At 40.7% G+C, this 18,406-nt stretch overlaps 1 protein-coding gene and 1 long non-coding RNA gene across 7 annotated transcripts in view; one reads left to right on the top strand and one right to left on the bottom strand.

The window, feature by feature from the left end:
* Positions 1 to 18,406, bottom strand: part of CC2D2A (coiled-coil and C2 domain containing 2A) — a 303,035-nt gene that overhangs the window by 45,489 nt on the left and 239,140 nt on the right. For all 6 annotated transcript variants that reach the window (XM_079920214.1, XM_079920213.1, XM_079920217.1 and 3 more), the window contains 2 exons: positions 7,045 to 7,201; positions 4,723 to 4,870 (listed from right to left, as the gene is read on the bottom strand). In XM_079920214.1, the coding sequence (XP_079776340.1) occupies positions 4,723 to 4,870; positions 7,045 to 7,201 (305 nt within the window). The remainder of the gene's footprint in view (positions 1 to 4,722; positions 4,871 to 7,044; positions 7,202 to 18,406) is intronic.
* Positions 1 to 18,406, top strand: part of LOC307185752 — a 180,641-nt gene that overhangs the window by 47,720 nt on the left and 114,515 nt on the right. The gene's annotated exons all lie outside the window — the stretch shown is intronic.

The raw sequence follows: 18,406 nt of genomic DNA, 5'->3' as shown, positions 1-18,406 counted from the left end.
AGAAGACGTACAAGTGGCCAACAGACACATGAAAAGATGCTCAACATCGCTAATCATCAGGGAAATGCAAATCAAAACTATAATGAAATATCACGTCACACCTGTCAGAATGGCTATAATCAAAAAGACAAGTGAAAACAAGTGTTGGCAAGGATATGAAGAAAAAGGTAGTCCCTTGTGCACTATTGGTGGGAATGGAAATTGGTGCAGCCACTATGAAAAAGAGTACGGAGGCTCCTCAAGAAATGAAAAGTAGAACAACCATATAATCCAGCAATCCCACAACTGGGGATATATCCAAAGTAAACAAAATCAGTATCCCGAAGAGATATCTGCACTCCCATGTTTACTGCAGCATTATTTACAATAACTAAGACATGGAAACAACCTAAGTGTCCATCAATGGATGAATGGATAAATAAAATATGATACATATGTATAATATATATATCGTATGTAGAATATTATTCAGCCGTAAAAGAAGGAAATCCTGTCATTTGAAACAACTGGACATTGTACTAAGGGCATTGTACTAAGTGAGATGATCTCACTTCTATGTGGAATCTAAAAAACACAAACTCATAAAAACAGAGAATAGATTGGTGGAGGCAGAGGTGAGGGGGAAGGAGAAATGGATGAAGGGACTCCAGAGTACAAACTTCCAGTTATAAGATGAATAAGTTCTGGAAATCTAATGTACAGCATGGTAACTATAGTTAATAATACTCTATTGTATACTTGGAAATTGCTAAGATAGCAGATCTTAAAATTTCTCATCACAAGGAAAAAATTATAACTATGTGTGGTGATGGATGTGTTACCTAAACTTATTGTGATAGTCATTTTGCAGTATGTACAATACCGAATCATTATGTTGTACATCTTAAACTTATACAGTGCTATATGTCAGTTATATCTCAGTAAAACTGGGGGAGAAAAGAAGTATAAATAGAAGGAATGCAACTGTGACCCTGCATTCCTACAACTCTGCCCAGTGCGTTAAAGTGTCCTGAGTCCCTGATCCAGACCAGTGACAGGTGCCTCTGCATCTTGTGCAGGATGCCCAGAAGGCCTCATCTCCCAGATAACTGGGGACCACTTGTACCTAAAATAAAAGAGAAAAAATAAACACTTATGCAACCAACTTAAGCACCAACTTTGGACATGACTGAGTTCCAAGGGGGCCAGTGTGGTCACCTTGGTTGAGTTGGGGCTTTATTTTATTTTATTTTTTTTGAGTTTAATTTTATTTATTTTTTTATACAGCAGGTCCTTATTAGTCATCCGTTTTATACACATCAGTGTAAACATGTCAATCCCAATCTCCCAATTCATCACACCACCATCCCCATCCCCTGCAGCTTTCCCCCCTTGGTGTCCATACGTTTGTTCTCTACATCTGTGTCTCTATTTCTGCCCTGCCCGGTCATCTGTACCATTTTTCTAGGTTCCACATATATGTGATAATGTACGATATTTGTTTTTCTCTTTCTGACTTACTTCACTCTGTATGACAGTCTCTAGATCCATCCACGTCTCTACAAATGACCCAATTTTGTTCCTTTTTATGGCTGAGTAATATTCCATTGTATCTATGTACCACATCTTCTTTATTCATTTGTCTGTTGATGGGCATTTAGGTTGCTTCCATGTCCTGGCTATTGTAAATAGTGCTGCAGTGAACATTGGGGTGCATGTGTCTTTTTGAATTATGGTTTTCTCTGGGGGTATATGCCCAGTAGTGGGATTGCTGGGTCATATAGTAATTCTATTTTTAGTTTTTTAAGGAACCTCCAAACTGTTCTCCATAGCGGCTGTATCAATTTACATTCCCACCAACAGTGCAAGAGGGTTCCCTTTTCTCCACACCCTCTCCAGCATTTGTTGCCTATAGATTTTCCGATGATGCCCATTCTAACTGGTGTGAGGTGATACCTCATTGTAGTTTTGACTTGCATTTCTCTAATAATTAGTGATGTTGAGCAGCTTTTCATGTGCTTCTTGGCCATCTGTATGTCTTCTTTGGAGAAATGTCTATTTAGGTCTTCTGCCCATTTTTGGATTGAGTTGTTTGTTTCTTTAATATTGAGCTGCATGAGCTGTTTATATATTTTGGAGATTAATCCTTTGTCTGTTTTTTTTTTTTTTTTTTTTTGCGGTACGTGGGCCTCTCATTGTTGTGGCTTCTCCCGTTGCGGAGCACAGGCTCCGGACGCTCAGGTTCAGCAGCCATGGCTCACGGGCCCAGCCGCTCCGCGGCATTTGGGATCTTCCCGGACTGGGGCATGAACCCATGTCCCCCACACTGGCAGGCAGACTCTCAACCACTGCACCACCAGGGAAGCCCTGTCTGTTGGTTTGTTTGCAAATATTTTCTCCCATTTTGAGCGTTGTCTTTTTGTCTTGTTTATGGTTTCCTTTGCTGTGCAAAAGGTTTTAAGTTTCTTTAGGTCCCATTTGTTTATTTTTGTTTTTATTTCCATTTCTCTAGGAGGTGGATCAAAAAAGATCTTGCTGTAATTTATGTCAAAGAGTGTTCTTCCTATGTTTTCCTCTAAGAGTTTTATAGGGACCAGTGTTATATTTAGGTCTCTAATCCATTTTGAGTTTATTTTTGTGTATGGTGTTAGGGAATGTTCTAATTTCATTCTTTTACATGTAGCTGTCCAGTTTTCCCAGCACCACTTACTGAAGAGACTGTCTTTTCTCCATTGTATATCCTTGCCACCTTTGTCAGATTAGTTGACCATAGGTGCGTGGGTTTATCTCTGGGCTTTCTATCCTGTTCCATTGATCTGTATTTCTGTTTTTGTGCTAGTATCATATTGTCTTGATTACTATAGCTTTGTAGTATAGTCTGAAGTCAGGGAGTCTGATTCCTCTAGCTCCGTTTTTTTCCCTCAAGACTGCTTTGGCTATTCAGGGTCTTTTGTGTCTCCATACAAATTTAAAATTTTTTTGTTCTAGTTCCGTAAAAAATGCCATTGGTAATTTGATAGGGATTGCATTGAATCTGTAGATTGCTTTGGGTAGTATAGTCATTTTCACAATGTTGATTCTTCCAATCCAAGAACATGGTATATCTCTCCATCTGTTGGTATGATCTTTAATTTCTTTCATCAATGTCTTATAGTTTTCTGCATACAGGTCTTTTGTCTCCCTAGGTAGGTTTATTCCTAGGTATTTTACTCTTTTTGTTGCAGTGGTAAATGGAAGTGTTTCCTTAATTTCTCTTTCAGATCTTTCATCATTAGTGTATAGGAATGCAAGAGATTTCTGTGCATTAATTTTGTATCCTGCAACTTAACCAGATTCCTTGATTAGCTCTAGTAGTTTTCTGGTGGCATCTTTAGGATTCTCTATGTATAGTATCATGTCATCTTCAAACAGTGACAGTTTTACTTCTTCTTTTCCAATTTGTATTCCTTTTATTTCTTTTTCTTCTCTGATTGCCATGGCTAGGACTTCCAAAACTATGTTGAATAATAGTGGTGAGCGTGGACATCCTTGTCTTGTTCCTGATCTTAGAGGAAATGCTTTCAGGTTTTCCACCATTAAGAATGATGTTTGGGGCTTCCCTGGTGGCGCAGTGGTTGAGAGTCCACCTGCTGATTCAGGGGACATGGGTTCGTGCCCTGGTCTGGGAGGATCCCACATGTCGCAGAGTGGCTGGGCCCATGAGCCATGGCCACTGAGCCTGCACGTCTGGAGCCTGTGCTCCACAACGGGAGAGGCCACAACAGTGAGAGGCCCGTGTACCACAAAAAAAAAAAAGAAAAAAAGAATGATGTTTGCTCTGCGTTTGTTGTATATGGCCTTTATTATGTTGAGGTAGGTTCCCTCTATGAGTTGGGGCTTTATCAACAGGGCTGCATCTCTCATCACTCACAGTGTTTTACCTCCTCTCCTGAGCAGCTGGAGCTTTCACCCCCAGAAAATTTCTCCAGCATAAAACTCAATGAGACAAATGCAAAAGGCTTATATTCAAAGACTTAAACGAGCCTCCACTGGAAATGCTGCCAGGGTCCTGGCTGAGAAAGGCCTTGTTGTTTTTATCGCATGGGTACAAGCATTTGCACTGGATGGAGAGGGTGTAAAGGGAACAAAACCAGCCCCAGTCTGTTTTTCCACACATTGAAAATGACAGTCTTTGACTTGGGAAGTGTCTTCTTGGTGATCAAGATAAGTCCTTTTATTTTATGGAGGCAGTTGAGACATCAGTGGTAAGATGATCCACTCAAGACACATCTATTGGGGAAGGACAGAAGCAAGACACAGTCCAGGCTGCCTGGACAGGCATCAACCACAAGGAGAGAGGGTCCGTACATCTGGAGTGAACTAGTGAGGCCCAGAGTCCCTTTCTGCTGTTCTGAGTAGAAACCTAGGGCTAGCAATCAAGGAAGGGGGCTGAGAATAGGGACTTTCATATAATCAGAAGGTTCTACACCAATCATCATTTACAATGAACTTTACTGAGGGCCAAATATTGATATATACAGCTATGTGCTATGCACTTTCCCCATTTGTGAAATTGGGAAAAGAATACTTCACAGTTAATTGGTGAAGATTAAATAAGGTAAAGTGCTTTACTAATAAAAAAAACTGAAAATACTGGCACATAACAATAAAAGGAAAGAATGTGATATTGCAAGATTTTTCCCACTGGGTATTGTTCATGCCAATGCTGACATTGCTCATCGGCTTATTCTAGCCATACATTACCTTCTAAATCCAATATTCTGCTGTGACAATGGAGGAATTAAAGGAATCCCATTTTCTCCAATGGCCCATGCCACACTGTTGGACACTTTCCCCGAGGTCATTAGAATCAGTTGATTACTACCATCAGCTTCAAATGAGAAGGGTACTCCTGGGGAAACAGCAGATTAAATAGGATGTTGTTTAGAAAGAGGGAGTGAGCCCAGTACTAGTAAGAAAGCAGAAAGTAGACAAATGGAACAGAGTGGGTGGGAGTGGTGGGGATGGAACACATAATTCAAATCAACATCACTGAACTTCAGGGAATGATGCTCCCCATCGGCCACTTGGCTCTATCTCTTGACAGCAGAGTGTAGGCATTATAATAAACGATGCACTTTGGAGTGGGACCAACTGCATGTATATTCTGGTTCTGCCACTTGACAGCTGTGTGGACAAATTACTTAACTTCTCTGAACCTTGGTTTCATTGTGTATAAAATAGGGAACATAATAGTACCCCCTCTTATGGATTACTGTGAAGACATTCATTTATTCATTCATTCAGTAGATACTTCTTTGAGCTCCTACTTCATGCTGGCACTATTCTGGTCACAAAGATAGCAGTAAAGAAACAAAACTGATAGGAATCCCTGTTCTCATGGAGTTTACATTCAAGTAGGAGACAGGATATAAGAAGATAAGTAAGAGACATGGGCAGTATGTTAGAGAGTGATAAATGCAAAAGAGAAACAAATTAGGGAAGGTGTATAGAAAATGTGTGTTTGGAGAGGCAGGGGTTGAACTTTCAGAAGGGGTGGCCAGGGAGGGCCCATGAGAAGTCACTTTTGAATAAAGGCCTGAAGAAAGCTAAGTGAGGCATGTAGGTATCTTGCGAAAGAGCCTTCTTGGCAGAAGGAACAAAGGCAAAGGCCCTAAGGTCACAGTGTGCCTGGAGTGAGGAACAGCATGTTAAGTGAGGTAAAACTTGCAAAGACTCAGACATGCCTGGGAAACGCTGACCGCTCCACAGATGCTATTGCTCAGCTGTTGTAGCGACGGTAAAGCCTCACTGATTTGGCCCTCACTGATTGGACATTAGTGATAAAAAAAAGTCTCGGGGCAGGACATTTAATCAAGTAAAGGAAGTAAAGATTTTCAAGCATGAAATATAGCAACTTCATGCTTTGGGGAGTTCCAGTTAATATTTTTAACACAAAAACAATACCACTGTTAACCCTATAACAGCATCTTTGTGTTTTTCAAAGATCTTTCCTTCATACTGAACACTCCATCTTGATCTTCAGAATAACCCTATATGACATTAAGGGTGTTATTATTAGATCCATTTTATGAGTGAGGGAGATGATATTCAAAGAGGTTACATGATTACTAGGATCACACAGCTTGTCAGTAGCAGAGCTGGAACTAAAAGCTTAAGCCTCCAGACTTTTAGACTGGTGATCAGTTTAGAGACTCAAAGAATTCTTGAAGATAAAGTTCCAGATATGCTCTCATAATAAAAAATCACCAGGCACATGAGGAAACAGAATCAGAATCAGACCAATAAGCAGATAGGTGTTGGAATGATCAGATACAGAATATTGAAAAATATTTTAATGTGTTTTAAAGAATAAATGAATGAATTAATGAATAAAAGAAATGATCGAGAGTGTCAGAAAAGGACAAAACGTTGTCAGAACTGATTGTAAAAAACTAAATAGAATTTCTAGAGGTGAAGAATATAATCATTGAAACAAGAAACGCAGTGATGAGTTTCAATGACTGGACATAGCCAAAAAGTGAATTCATGATTTGGAAGACCGACTTAAAGAAATTGCACAGAATATAAAAGTGAAAAAAAGAGATGTCAAGTATATTAAAGAGAGGTTAAAAAACATGGTGGACGGAGTGAGACGGTCCATCATATATTGAATCAGAATTGTAGAAGGAGATAAGAGAATATTATTTAATAATCTCCCTATTATTTATTTCAAACTTTTCAACCTTACAAATAACACTGTGAGGTACATTTTTTTTTTATGCACAAAGTTTTGTCTTCATTTCAAATTGTTTTCTTAGGAAAGATTCCTAGAAGTTTAATTAAGGTGTCAAAGGCAATCTGAAGGCCCTTAATTCACATGGTAAAACTACTTTACACTTGCATAGTTATATGAATTTTCTGGCCACCCATAGTATATAAAAATGACTTTGCCAAAAATTGTATATGATTATTGCTTTAATTTTTCTGATAGCAATTTTATAATTGTCTGCTTGTCTGATACGTGAAAAAAAAGATATGTTCAAATTTGACCATGAATCCGTTAGCCATTGAGGCTTTCCATACCACTGCCAACTCCCTCGTGGTCCAGTGTCACATGCTGGTTACTGCTAAACTCCACTTCTTCAGTGGGAGCTCTTCCAGAGACAACAGTCGTTTCAGGAATAGGCAGAAACACTTCTGCTAGCAAGGTGGTACCACTGTGTCCAACTGTTTCATATACCTGAAATTGAGGAAGGGAACAGCCAAATAAAAACAGCAGTAAAGGGTGCTCACTCCCAGATAATGAGTACATTTTCCTGTGCTGGTCACTGTTCTAGTCAAGAGCACCCATCTCAGAGTGGAAAGTTGAGTTGTGTTGCTATGGTCTCCATGGAGACCAGGTTATACCCTATTTATGGTCACGTTGTTGGCACCCTGTGCTCTTGCCTGGCCTAATCTCCTGGGGTAGAGAGGTTAATCAAATTATCAGGCGACTGCAGTTGTTTCTATGTCAAACTAATACACAGTAGTTTGGAGAATGGGCTTCCTCTTTCTCCTGGTTCAGATTATTTCAGAGAGAAACGCCATCAGGTTGAAAGGTGGGACAATATGGACATGCCACTAGATGGTTCATTATCTGCACCAACCTCAAAGTCAATAGGAAACGCACCATACCTAGAAGTACTCTAGGGTATCAGGTTCAAATCTGTTATTTGGTAAATCTCTCAAAGTTCTTTCCTTCAAGACCTCATTTTATTTGTTAGTTGCTGAAATCCTATCCAGCTTCTTCTCAGGCCTTCTCCCAAAATGGAGCTAACTTGACCACCTGTAGCTCTGATACTAATTACTGTGGTGTTTCTTACTGTAATGCCATCACCATGAGATGAAGGACCCATTGCCAGGGCAACCACAGATTATGAATACACAATACAGTCTCAGTCGGACCCTCTGCTTCCCCTGTATTCTTGGGTCATTTCTTTTGTGGTAAAAGATAAAATATTCCACAGCTCTGCTGGTTTCCTTTCTATGTTTTATTCTTTCTTCCCATGAGGCTTCTCTGGCTGGTACACATTTCTCTAAAATGCAGATTTTACTCTTTTATTTCTACAAATTAAGTACTCCTGTTTTTCTTCTTATGCAATAGAGTTCCCTCTGATTAATACTTTCCATTTACAACCTGCATGCACAAAAATGACACTACGGAGCCTCTCTGCCTACCCTCCTCGTATCATGGCATGTGAAATGAATTCTTGTCCAAGGATAAGGATGAGGATGGATTTGTACTGGGCTGCTATCCTGGCTTCATCTCCCTGGTATCTACCAGCTCACATTTGCAAGATGGCTGATTGAGCTTTGAGGGGCTACTGGGGCAAAGACAAAGCAGAGACTGCATAGGAACTGAACTCAAAACCCCAGACTCAGTACCACTGTGAGGTATTCTAACAGGCTGGATGTGCCAAGAAACCTGTGATTGTTCAGGGCTTACCTCTGCCTAATTCAGGGGCTCAGCAGGAAGCCCATGAGTGGCACATTTTAGCCACGCTCTCCAAATTCATCTTTATCAGTAGATAGGTGATATTTTTTTTCCTTATTAAAAAGATCTTTTAGGGAAAATTTCAAATATATGTAATCTTAGAAGAAGAATATACCATGAACCCATCACCTACCTAGCTTCAATTACCATTAACTTATGGCCAATCTGGTTTTATCTACACTCTCAACCATTTGACTCTCCACCAGTATTTTGAACTCAGACATCATTTTACTGTAAATGTTTCAATATGTATCTCTAAAAGAGAAGGATATAAAAAGGCATAATTACAATACTATTATCACAGCAATTCCTTAATAATGTCAAATATCAGTAAGTTTCAAATGCTCTTTAGAGTCTCAAAAAATTACTTTGAATTAACATCACAATTTATTCCATACGTTGCAATTGATTGGTATGTCCCTCAAGGCTCTATTAATTTATAGGTGATCCCCCTTTTAACACTTTTTCTCTATATTTTTATTGGCTCAGAACTCCAATGGAGAAAGGAGGGCCATTGTTTTTGCTTACCTCAACCTCTCATAAGAGCCTGCCAGTTTTATAATATCACAGACCTTAAAGAACACGTAGCAGGTTGTTGTTTATTGCACAGGAGACCTTGGTTTGACCTGTTCAGTTATGGACTCACTGGCATCAAGTTTCAGTCTGAGAAAATGGTGGGTTTTTCTTTAAAATTTTTTGTACTTCCCCCCAAATTTTAATTCACTGAGACATTCCTTTGTATGAAGCCATCTGTTATCTCGTTTAAACTTAACCACAATCCTATGAAGGACGGTTTGTGGTAAAGATTAAGTGCGATAACAGACCCAGCAATTCTAGATTATGGATGTGTGTGGCTCGACAAAGGGGAGAAACTTCCCCTAGTCCCTCATCTCTTAAGTCACAAAGCTGCGATTTGAATCTACAACTGTTTCACTTCAAAACTCGTACACTTTTTCTTACATCTTCCTCATTGGTCAAGGAAAATCAGAAGGGTGATTAAACAATTAAGAAACCTTTTAAAGCCATAACCATGATCCATAAAGTATAATTACTTTAGATAGATTGGTGAGAAATAATGACTGAAAGATAATTTAAAATCTGAATGAAAGAACCACAAAACATGGAAGTGCTATAAAAACAATGGCTACAATCAAAGGTTAAGGGATCACCTTAGCATGGGCCATCATGATCAAAAGACCACCGAACTCTTCCTGTCTGAGTTCCTCTCAGACCCTCAAGGGGCTTGCTTGGTCTCTCAGCAAGGCGAGGGTGCACTGCCCACTTCGCGCAGGGGCTTTACCTCCCTGGAAGGTGCCCCTGCTGTACTGGACACTGAGTGAGACCTGCCACATGCCTACCCATACTTACTTAAGTGCCACCACCTTTCCCTATGATTTCCCTGTGGGAATGCTTATTCCCTCTATTGAAATTCGTTGTTTATGCATCATTTGTCTTACTGGATGGTGAGATTCCTGAAAGTAGGGATCTTGTTTGATTTCCCTTTGACTGCTCAGTACCTACCATCTGTGAATTAATATATTTAGATGGGAGCAGGTTAACTCCCGTTTTTTTTTTTTTTCTGATTTTTTGGACAAAATTTATTTATTTACTTATTTTTACAGAAGAGACTGTTTAGAATGAGAACAAATCACAACGAAGTATAAATTTTAAAAGCTGGGAAATGCTATAAACTCACAAAATCCAGAAAAATAACACTACAATCCATTTTAGAACATTTCGTCACCCTGAAAAAACTCTCATACCCACTAGCAGTTATTTCCCTTTTTACCTCCCCTTCCCGACAGCCCTAGGCAACCACAAATATACTCTGTCTCTATAGATCTGCCTATTCTGGACATTTTAAGTAAATGGACTCATACACCTTGTGATTCTTTGTAACTGACTTCTTTCACTTAGCTTTCATTCTTAATGCTTTAAAGCATCAGCCATGTTGTACCATGTATCAGTACTTTGTTCTTTTTTTATTGCCAAATAATATTCCATTGTATGGCTATGTCACATTTTACTTGATGGGTATTTGGGTTGTTTCCACTTTTTGACTATTATGAATAGTGCTTGTATGAACGATCAGCATCATTATCGGTCAAGGAAATGCAAAGCAAAACCACACTGAGATACTATTTCACACCCACAAGGAGGGCTGCAATCAAAAAGGCAAATGAAAACAAGTGTGGCAAGGATGTGGAGAAAATGGAAACTCACACATTGCTGGTGGGAATGTAAAATAATGCAGCCACTTTGGAAAGCAATCTGGCAGTTCCTCAAAAGGTTAAACATAGAACAGTTAATAGAAGTAAGTTGTTAGATGATAAATCCATGGAATGGAACTGTTTTCTTCTCTGAACAGCTGGTAGACTTGGGTGTAGTACGGCTCTCAGATTTTTTTACCTGACTTGTTTTACTCCCCACATGACTGTCAGCTCCTCCCACAGCCTGCAGAGGGCAGTGTGGTGGACAGGACAGGGCAGCCTTGTGGTTCAACTGGTCTGGGACTGAATCCTGACATTGCAACTTACTAGCTGTGCTGTGTGACCTTGGGCATGACATTCCCCTCACTTTTGCTCTCATTGTAAAATGAGGATGTTACCCAAAGCTCAGCAGGAAGGCAGTGGTGCAGTTTAGCTGAGATGGATGAAAAGCCTCTTTCCCTCTGTATGAGCTCAATAAATGTTTCTTCCTTCTTTGTTTGGGCATACAGTTGACAACAAGCATGTGCATTTTTATAATACTTTGAAGTTTACAAAGATCTTTCATAAACATGATAACATTTCCCAAATATCTCATTAAATCTTGTTGGCCAATTGATTTTATTCAGCTTTATGACAAAAGAATTTCTTTTATTTAACTTAAATTTTAACTTGTAAGAATGTCTTTTCAAGACACACTTTTTTTTTCAAGGAAGACATTAAGTTTCTGAGGCCTTATAGGAATTTTATGGCATATTCCATATTTATAATTAAATCATCTGTATTTCTAGGAACCCAAAGGCAAAGAGGTGAAAAACAAACTACATTAAGCCTTAAACGCTTTAAAAAAATCAGGAGCTAATAAAACCCTTCAAGTTAAGGCAATAGAAACCATACCAACAGTCAGAAAATACCATTTATGCTGGTAAAATGCTTCACAAGATGACATAAATGCAGTATTTAGTATTTAGTTAAATCTTGCCTGACTTTGTGTCTTTCTTAACCACTCCTATGACTAATGAATTCCCAAACAGCCCAACACCCAGGGCAACTAAATCAGGGTGTGAAACACATCTAAAAATAAAAACAAATCCAAATATTTTTCAGATTCCTTATATCCCCTTCCATAATAGAATTCAGTGTTTGTTTACTCAGCTGCACAGGACAGAATTTCTATATTATCTGACTCCAGTGGCTTTGCAAACACATCCCTGCTAGACTTTAATATTTTATCAAGTATTATATTGTGGAAGGACCTTAAGAGATGCCTCTGAGCTTCTGTTTTGATTTTTAATTCCTTGTGGATGTGCTGTGCTGGTCACCACAGTTAATGATGCCCAATAAAACATGCAGTTACTACATAAAGGGCATTTCTGGTAGATGTCAGTGGAAGGGTCTGTTTCCCCGTCTCCAGAAACACATTCCTGTCTAGTGTCAGAGAGGAAATGAATTGGAGAATCTTGGTGCTGAGTCTGTAGGACAGAGGCAACTACAGACTCTGGGGAAATGGAGGGTTTGCTGATTGGGTCTACTGTCTCAGAAGGTAATAATCAACTTTTTTTTTTTAAATAAGGAAAAATGGATACCATCCCACAAAGCCAAAAAAATCCAAAAATTTCCTAAACTTTTTACCCTACCTTTTAAAGGTAGCCAGTTGATGTTAGTAAGCTTTGTAAAATAAGAATTTCTTTTATTTAAATTAAACTTTAACATGTAAGATCTGTCTTTTCAAGACACCCTAAATTTTTAAATAGCAGTTCTATTTAATGCTAGGATGAAATGCTATTTTTTTTTTTTTTTTTTTTTGGTGATACGCGGGCCTCTCACTGTTGTGGAGCGCAGGCTCCGGACGCGCAGGCTCAGCGGCCATGGCTCATGGGCCCAGCCGCTCCGTGGCACGTGGGATCCTCCCAGACCGGGGCACGAACCCGCGTCCCCTGCATCGGCAGGCGGACTCTCAACCACTGTGCCACCAGGGAAGCCCAGAAATGCTATTTTTAAAAATCAGAAAATGGGCACTTTGGGCTTTATAGGTATTTGCAAATCACTTTTTGTATAATTAAGTTTAATTTTCATTTTCTTTCTAAGTCAGGGGTTCTCAGCCTCAGCACTGTTGACATTTGGGGCTGAACAATCCTTTGTTGCAGTATACTGTGCTGTACATTGTAAGATGTTTAGCGGCATCCCTGGCCTCGACTTATTAGAGGTGCCAGTAGCTCCTCACCACTTGTGATCATTAAAATGTCTCCAGACATTGCCAAAAGGCACCCCCCCGGGGGGGGGGCAACATAATCTCCATTGAGAAGCACTGCTCTAAGCAAAATGAGTGTTTGTGTGTGTGTGTTTGAAGGTGGAATGTTAATGAAGAAACAAGACAGGAAATATAATTTATGTTCAGCTGTTCAAAAATTCCTGTTGTATAAAGCAAGGCAGCATTGAATTCAGAATAGCAATTAGATCAACTGCTACCAAATTGGAACTATTTATGTGATTCTTATTAGCTTCTCCTGCATTTGGAATGGTGTTTGCTTTAACTCAACACTCTGGTGCAAATTTATCTGCTAACAGTATTTAGAACTGTATAGATAAGACAAACCTTAGAAATGTAGGGGCGTTAAGTTTAGATAAAAAAGAATCCATCGTGAAGTAGTCTATACTGCATGGTCTTAAGTCATGTTTCTCTTATTTTAAAACCTAAACAAAACAAAGCAAAACAAAACACAGCAGTTTTGTATTTTGCACATGGTGGCGTTGGATTTGGTATGAGTGGCTGCCCTGTAATCTCAGCCACCGGTGATGTTATCATCCAGTCTGTTAATTGTCTCTTGGTTGATGTCCCCATTTCCCTTCAGTGTTGGATCAACCCTTCCTTACTCTTGTGCCCACAGACTCCCTTCCTTCACTGAAAAGGCTGTGGGCATTGGAGGTGAACCCCCTTACGGCCAGCCTTCCACCCCCTCCCTTGTGTCATCACTCTTGACTCAAAGGACCATGCTATTCTGCCTTGATCCCACCCCTCCCAGTATCCTGTGGCATTCCTTCCCTCAACACTCCCACCCTCTTTCCTTCCCTTCTCCCACCCACTCCCCCTACAACTTTCCTTTTTATTTTCCAAGTCATCAAGGTTTTCTGGACTGGCTGCTTTTCCCATAGCTGACAACTGTGCTCCAGTCAACTACACCCTAAAGTAAACCATGGTCCCCTTTCAGACCCCTGATCCAGTTCCCTCCTTCCTTTCCCTGCCAAGCTTCTGGGAAGGAGTCCCTTTTGGTATCTTTATTTTCTCTCCCCCTGTCCCAGTGAGCTACAGGAGGGTTATCAAGGACACTTCTCCAAATAGGATTGGTTTTCCCACTTGGAGAGTGCAATTCTGCAGAAAAGCCAGGGAAATCAGGAGAGGCTCTGGGAAGGGAAACTCGAGTTATTGCCAAGTTGGTTAAACAGAAAAGTTCCCTATCTCAATCCACATGCCAGGAATATGAAAGCTCAACAGGATTGCTTCATAAGGAAAAAATAATAATGCTAAGATATTTCAAAGCCACCCAGCAGTATTACACAACAGCTGTTAGTTTTGGGGAGTCAAGAAGATGAATATGGGATGATATTATAGATGTGAATGATAAGGAAGTGAAGGTCATTATCACAAAGCTTTTTTTTTTCTAAATCAAACTTCTTTTTTGTGAAAACACCAAGCATTTATCTTGGAATGACCTCAGAAGCCAGACCTTTTCAAGACCTTTCTGGAAGGGCTCTGGTCCCATTCCAGCTCCCATCCTGTGAAGTCGCATCTCACCCTTCCCTTGGGGCCAACTTTGATTCCTTTTCTTTTTACTCCCTCTAGTCAAACCATCATCAAGTCCTGTCAGTCCTTCTTTCAAGGCTGCAGTGTTGCTCTAATTAATTCCTTCCTCCCATTTCTGCTGTGAGGCCCAACCCCATCCCCTCACTCCTGGCTTTCTGGGCCAGCCTGTGGACTTCTCTTCTTCTTTGTAGGGCTGCCCTGACATTCCTATCTCAAGCCTGGCTAGGAAACACTGAGCCTTGTGGTTCAAAACATGCAAGAAGTCAAACATCACAGTCAACACTGTTCCCTTCAGTAGTCCTGTGTATCGTACTGCACTGAGCGTTGCTTCTTTGTAGTTGTCTCTCTCGCATCTCCTAGCTGGATTTAAAGCTCCCTGAGACAGGGCCGTGTATACCTCCCTTTACACATGGCTTCCAATGCTCCACTACACTCCTGGCTCAGCATCAGACCCTCAGCTGGCTCTCAACAATTAAGCAACATTCAGGGCTTGGTTGTTGAGTCATCAACTGATGCATTATAGTTCTGACAATCTGGGAACATTTTCTGAAACACATTACCCTCTAAAGAAATCTGATAGCACTGGCATAAACAGATGCATTTAAGATGATTTTTCTTATCCTCCTGAAGTTGCCAGTAATCCTTGAACCTTCCCTAATTCAAAACTTGCAGTTATATGGAAAATTTCCAAATGACACAGTACTATTCCTAGACAGTCAAAATACAATATCCTCTAAATTAATTTCATCTATAACCACTACTCAATTATAAAAAATTAGGCCACTGAGCCATTTTGATATGTAATTTGATCAGTTATCAAATCTTTATGGATAGTTTAAGAACTTACCCAAGACTCCTTTAATTTGTAATTTTTTAAAGAAGATGACATGATTCAGCTCTTAAGGCCAAGATAATAGCTTACAAGTATATTCTTAATATTGTAGGATAAAGTTTTGTTTTTTTATTTAAAAATTCATTTCATAATATTTTAGAGAATACCCTTTTCACATTACTTTATAAAATTACTTTGATTGTAATATCCATAGCAAGTTAATATTCAAGAGAGTCAATGGGAGATAGTATAGGAGGCTTCCTTTATGTTTTAGAATATATGTGAAATAAAGTCTTGGTACATTAGTGGAAGGTGGAGGATGTCTTTCCTACATGGTAATTCAGAACATTTAGAATGGCCCAGAGTGGGAGAGGGCTTCACAGACTGGCCAGGTGGTCTGAGCTCTCACCAACCAACAGGGACGCAGGCTGGACACCCGGATGCCAGGGCCTTCCCTCCTGTCCTTCGCACTAGCTTCAGTGTGGGAGGGTCTCTTTCAGAGGCCCGCAGTCCTTCCTACCTGCCATGTTCTGTCTGCTGCTCTCCCTGGCCTCCCTCTAGCTCTCTATCTGATCTTCTCACGTGAATCTCGGTCTTCCTCAACATCAGTTTTTCCGCTGCAGGGGAGGAAGGGGAGGAGTCAAGGATGAATCTCAAACAAGGGGGCAAACTCTGCGTAGCTGAAATCTTTGCTATTCTGTGGATGTGGGACAGGTAAGACTCTTAAGGGCCCCCAGCAACCTCCCACGGTGAAGAGCAGGTGACAGCAAAGCATCGAGCTGGCTTTTGGAGTTTGTGTTTATTTACTTTCTCCATCAAGTTTTATTCTTCACTTAGACAGTTTTCCCTGTGCAGTTAAGTCTTGCTTTAAACTGTAGCTTAAGCACACACAAGTGTGCAGGGCCAGGGCAGGAGGGTTCATGTGGGAAGCAGTAAAGATGTGGGGCTTCAGAACCAGCAGGGTGTGACCCTCCACCCAAAGGCATTTGGATTTTAAATGTTCCAAAGCCCTTCACCATGCAAACAGAAAGACACTGCCTTCAGGCTCTGCACTTCAGAGAATCTCTGGCTAAGAAAGGCCTCTCATGGTACAAAGAATACCAGATTTTCTAATTTCAACAAATCTGAAATGGGATTGTGTCTTTGGATCCATGGTGCCTCGTAGTTAAGTGACTCAAATAATGGTGCCTCTCACAGGGAGAGATGATGGGATGAAATCCAGTCAGCGGGATCTCAGAGCCCCTCAGATACAACTTTGCTAAGGGACAGAGGAAGAGGAGCCCTCCACGTAGGCAGTCAGGCTCAGCAGGGGCTCCAGGGGAGCAGGGGTGCACAGTCGGCGTGGACCTGCCACCACGGGCAGGGTTGTTAGTACCAGGCAAGCCCACCAGCCATCCACTTGGAGGTGCCCTCAGCTTCCCTTCCCAGTGCAGAGCTGGGTGACTCTCTGCTCTCACCTTCAGGCACCATCACCCCATCATGCAGAAATGTAGAGATTATTTTCTCACAGATATTCATAGGGAATTTTCAGGCTTAAGAAAAACTCACATTTTCACCAAACCTCCGCATTCAATCCCCTTTCTCATATCATTCTTTACTTTAACAAAATCTCCTTACTTTCTCCTCTCACCCATATTAAGTTGAGCAGCAAAGTAAGTTCGTTCTGTTTTTCTTAAGTTCCCAAATACATAGACAATTCCTTAAAAATCAGATGGGTTCTTGCATAATTATATGAGTGACTGGACTAAGCCTAGCACTAAACTTTCCAGAAAAACATTTTTCCGTTTTGTAGCTATCAATGCTGTTATCAGCACAGCAAAGGAATTTGGCCTGAGTCATGATGCCAGGTGCTTTGTACATGAGGATCACCCTCAGCCCTCACCACCCCGAGATCAGGGATGAAAGGAGAAGGACAAAATTGCCACAGTCTCTGGAAAGCCCCAAACCCAGGTGGTTGACCTTGCGTGCCCAGTGCTGACCGGTTCAGGGTCACCATCTCATTTCTTGGCATCCCTACTTCATTCTGAGCATTTCTACTGTGCTTCCTTCCCACTGTCAAAATAACCCCCTATCTTAGCTGTTTCAAACTTCCTCTACGAGTTTTAGAAGGTTTTCAACTACCTGAGTCTAGACAGGGGTTGATATTCAAAACGTTGAATGGCACTCACAGCCAAGTGCTAACCAATCACAAGAGCTGTTACTGTACAAGGGAACAGGGTCCTGGAGGCATTAACCTTGTTCAGACATACCCTTTAACTGGTCCATTGTAAGAAGGTCCAGAGGGTCTTGGAAGTGGGGTCTATGTGGCCAGGGTGGCATTTTGGGGGTCCAGGATGGAAACTCTTTGCTATTCAGTAGAGAAGTATTTAAATATTTTAATAATTACATAGCTGTAATTGTATCTGCAGACTTAATGTCAATTACAATCAGTGGGTAGTGGCAGCCTGGAGTACAGTGTTGAGAAGGATTCTGAAGTTATTTCCAGGCTCAGTGGGGGAAAATAGGGCATGATCAATTGTCATTTCTGGCAAGGGTGGTGGATAAGAATGAGAAATTTCTGCACAAGTGGTGGATGAGGATTAGTGATTTCTGCATGGGTGGTAGATGGCAAACAAAGGCACCTGTGCTACATATTTGCAAGCCTAAGTAACATGCCTATTAGTATCATAAAAGAGAATCTGTCAGCATCATAAGAGAGGTTTCGCCATAAGAACAGCAAGCCTAAGACACTGTAGTAGATTGAATAGTGTCCTCTAAAACTTCATGTCCACCTGGAACCACAGAATGTGACCTTATTTGGAAATAGGGTGTTTCCAGGTGTAATTAGTTAAAGATCCAGATGAGCGTATACTGGATTAGGGTGGGTCCTAAATCCAACGAGAGTGTCCTTCTAAGAGACCAAAAAGGACACACAGACAAGAGAAGGCCATGTGTAGATGGACGCAGAGATGGGAGTGATGCTACCGCAAGCCAAGGAACACCTGGAGTCACCAGGAGCTGAAGAGGCAGGAAAGGTTCTTCTCTAGAGATTTTGGAGGGAGCACAGCCCCACTGACACCTTGATTTCAGAC

The sequence above is a fragment of the Stenella coeruleoalba genome (assembly GCF_951394435.1).
Source record: "Stenella coeruleoalba genome assembly, chromosome: 4".
Lineage (NCBI taxonomy): Eukaryota > Metazoa > Chordata > Mammalia > Artiodactyla > Delphinidae > Stenella > Stenella coeruleoalba.
Note: the sequence above shows the minus strand (reverse complement) of the source record. Positions and strands in the feature narration are given on the sequence as shown.